General features: G+C 33.9%; 1 protein-coding gene across 1 annotated transcript in view; it reads right to left on the bottom strand.

Moving 5' to 3' along the window:
- The window catches only part of tdrd15 (tudor domain containing 15), a 12,821-nt gene that overhangs the window by 9,310 nt on the left and 1,486 nt on the right, over positions 1 to 2,025 (bottom strand). The window contains exon 2 of the mRNA XM_014030873.1: positions 1,242 to 1,313. Within this exon, the coding sequence (XP_013886327.1) occupies positions 1,242 to 1,273 (32 nt within the window). The 5' untranslated portion in view covers positions 1,274 to 1,313. The remainder of the gene's footprint in view (positions 1 to 1,241; positions 1,314 to 2,025) is intronic.

The raw sequence follows: 2,025 nt of genomic DNA on the forward strand, positions 1-2,025 counted from the left end.
GAGCTAATACATATAAGGCAATATAGTGTTGGTGCTAGCGCAAAGACTAACAGGCTAAACTGAGGTCCTCCATCCATATTTTCCGTTACAGGCTGAGTCGTTTTCACCTTCTCTCTCAGTCAACGCTCTCTGGTTTCATTTAAAAGAGTCGATCATCAGATATTGTCCAAGATTAACCTTCAGGGTGGATATAGCTCGCTCACACCAAGGACCTATCCACATCATCATTTACCCAGAATGCTTTGTGTGTAAATAAAATGGCCCCGTTTGTGTAATATATTTTTAAACTTTTAGTTTACAAATGATAAAAAAAACTAAACATCCTACAGTATTTTTACAGTCTTTATTTTACAGTTAAAATATGTTTACCAAATAAAGTCTAATGTTACAACTAATCATGGATCCCTTTAACAAGTCAGTAAAAATTTAGGAACTGAGGGGACCGGTTCTGCAGTTTTTGTTTGTTTGTTTGTTTTTCTGTCCTGTCCGTTAATGTGAAACTCATAATTGATGTATGAGTGTCCATATGAAGCCCAACAGTTTTACTTTCACAAGTTCAGCTTAAAGGCATTTCACCATATACTACACTTAATTTATACTGAAACGTTTATTATAAATTCTTTTGGGATTAATTTGTAACGGACACTGAAACGGAAAAAGTAAAGAAAGAAGAGAAAATGGAGAAAAGTGAAAAAAGACATAGAAAGGGAAACAAGAAGATATGAGAGATGCTTTAACACGAGAAAACACATTTAATCTTCCTCTACACCTGCAAAGAGAGAAAACAAAAACACAGCAAAAAGATATAATAATAATAATAATAATAATAGTAATAATTATAGTCTCACTGACAAGTACTCAGTAATTTTTATGAGTAGAATATTATAATAATAAAATATATACACATACACATTTAGTGGCCAATGCTGTCCCAACATAGATATATCTAAGAAAGACCTTTTTGTGTGCGGTTGTGAGCATGCACACGGTTTCACCACGGGAATGTTTAATAGTGACAGCTCTGCAGTTTTTACAGGAATCTTGTCTGATGTTTGATTCCAGCTGAATTTTTCGAACCCTGTGGATCAGAAATCTACAGATTTGCAAATCATTGCATCCAATGAGAAAACTGACAACCTCTGAACGCTGGATTTTCCTTTTCCTTCCATAATTAAAGTACGTTAACCAAATTTTGTGTTACCTATTAATAATAATGAAAATAATCACATTATTTTACTTACATTTGATGTTCTGAACCTGGCATGGACTGCATTTTTATAAAAAACCAGGTACAGTCATTTCTCCAAAAGTACCTGAGGGGGAGAAAAATAAAAGGCTTTATTGCTGTTTTTAACTTGTGAATATAATAATTATTGTAAATTTAAAACATTCTGTAAAGAATAAAAAGATACAGCAAAGTGTTAAAGTTTGTCATTTAGTTAAAGTTCAATTTAAAAAGGTTTGAGCTGCCTGCAACAACTATTTTGAAAGAATAACGTAAAAATGTCCTTTGTTTTGTTTCCTAATGTTTTTATTTTTTATTTTTGTAGAGCATGATCAAAAGTCATGACTGCGAACCTTTGCGACTCACGGCATAATTGCGAACCCGAAATAAACTCCTGATCAAAATCTKAAGACCGGTCAAAAAAGTGCAAGAATTTGCATTTTGCACTGTTGGATCTTAAGAAGGTTCTAAGTAGAGCTTCACAATGTTAAAAGAAGAAATCAGTGCAAGAGACAAGAACTTTTGAGCAGGAATTTTCTGAAAACTGCATTTACACTCAAACATGATTTTTTTTCAGCTGATCAAAAGTTTAAGACCATAGCTCAAAAAAAACCAAAAACCCCCCAAAACAGAAATCAAAGTGTCAAAAAAAGGACTCATAATGAGTAGCTCCACCATTCTTGTTGATGACTTCAAACAATGGTTTAGGCATGCTTGATGCCAGTGTTTCCAGGAGGCTAGTGGGAACGTTGCTCCAAGTGTTGAAGATGGCTTCACAAAGGGCATCCACTGTCTGGAAC

Source organism: Austrofundulus limnaeus, unplaced genomic scaffold (assembly GCF_001266775.1).
Source record: "Austrofundulus limnaeus strain Quisiro unplaced genomic scaffold, Austrofundulus_limnaeus-1.0 Scaffold1133, whole genome shotgun sequence".
Taxonomy (NCBI): domain Eukaryota; kingdom Metazoa; phylum Chordata; class Actinopteri; order Cyprinodontiformes; family Rivulidae; genus Austrofundulus; species Austrofundulus limnaeus.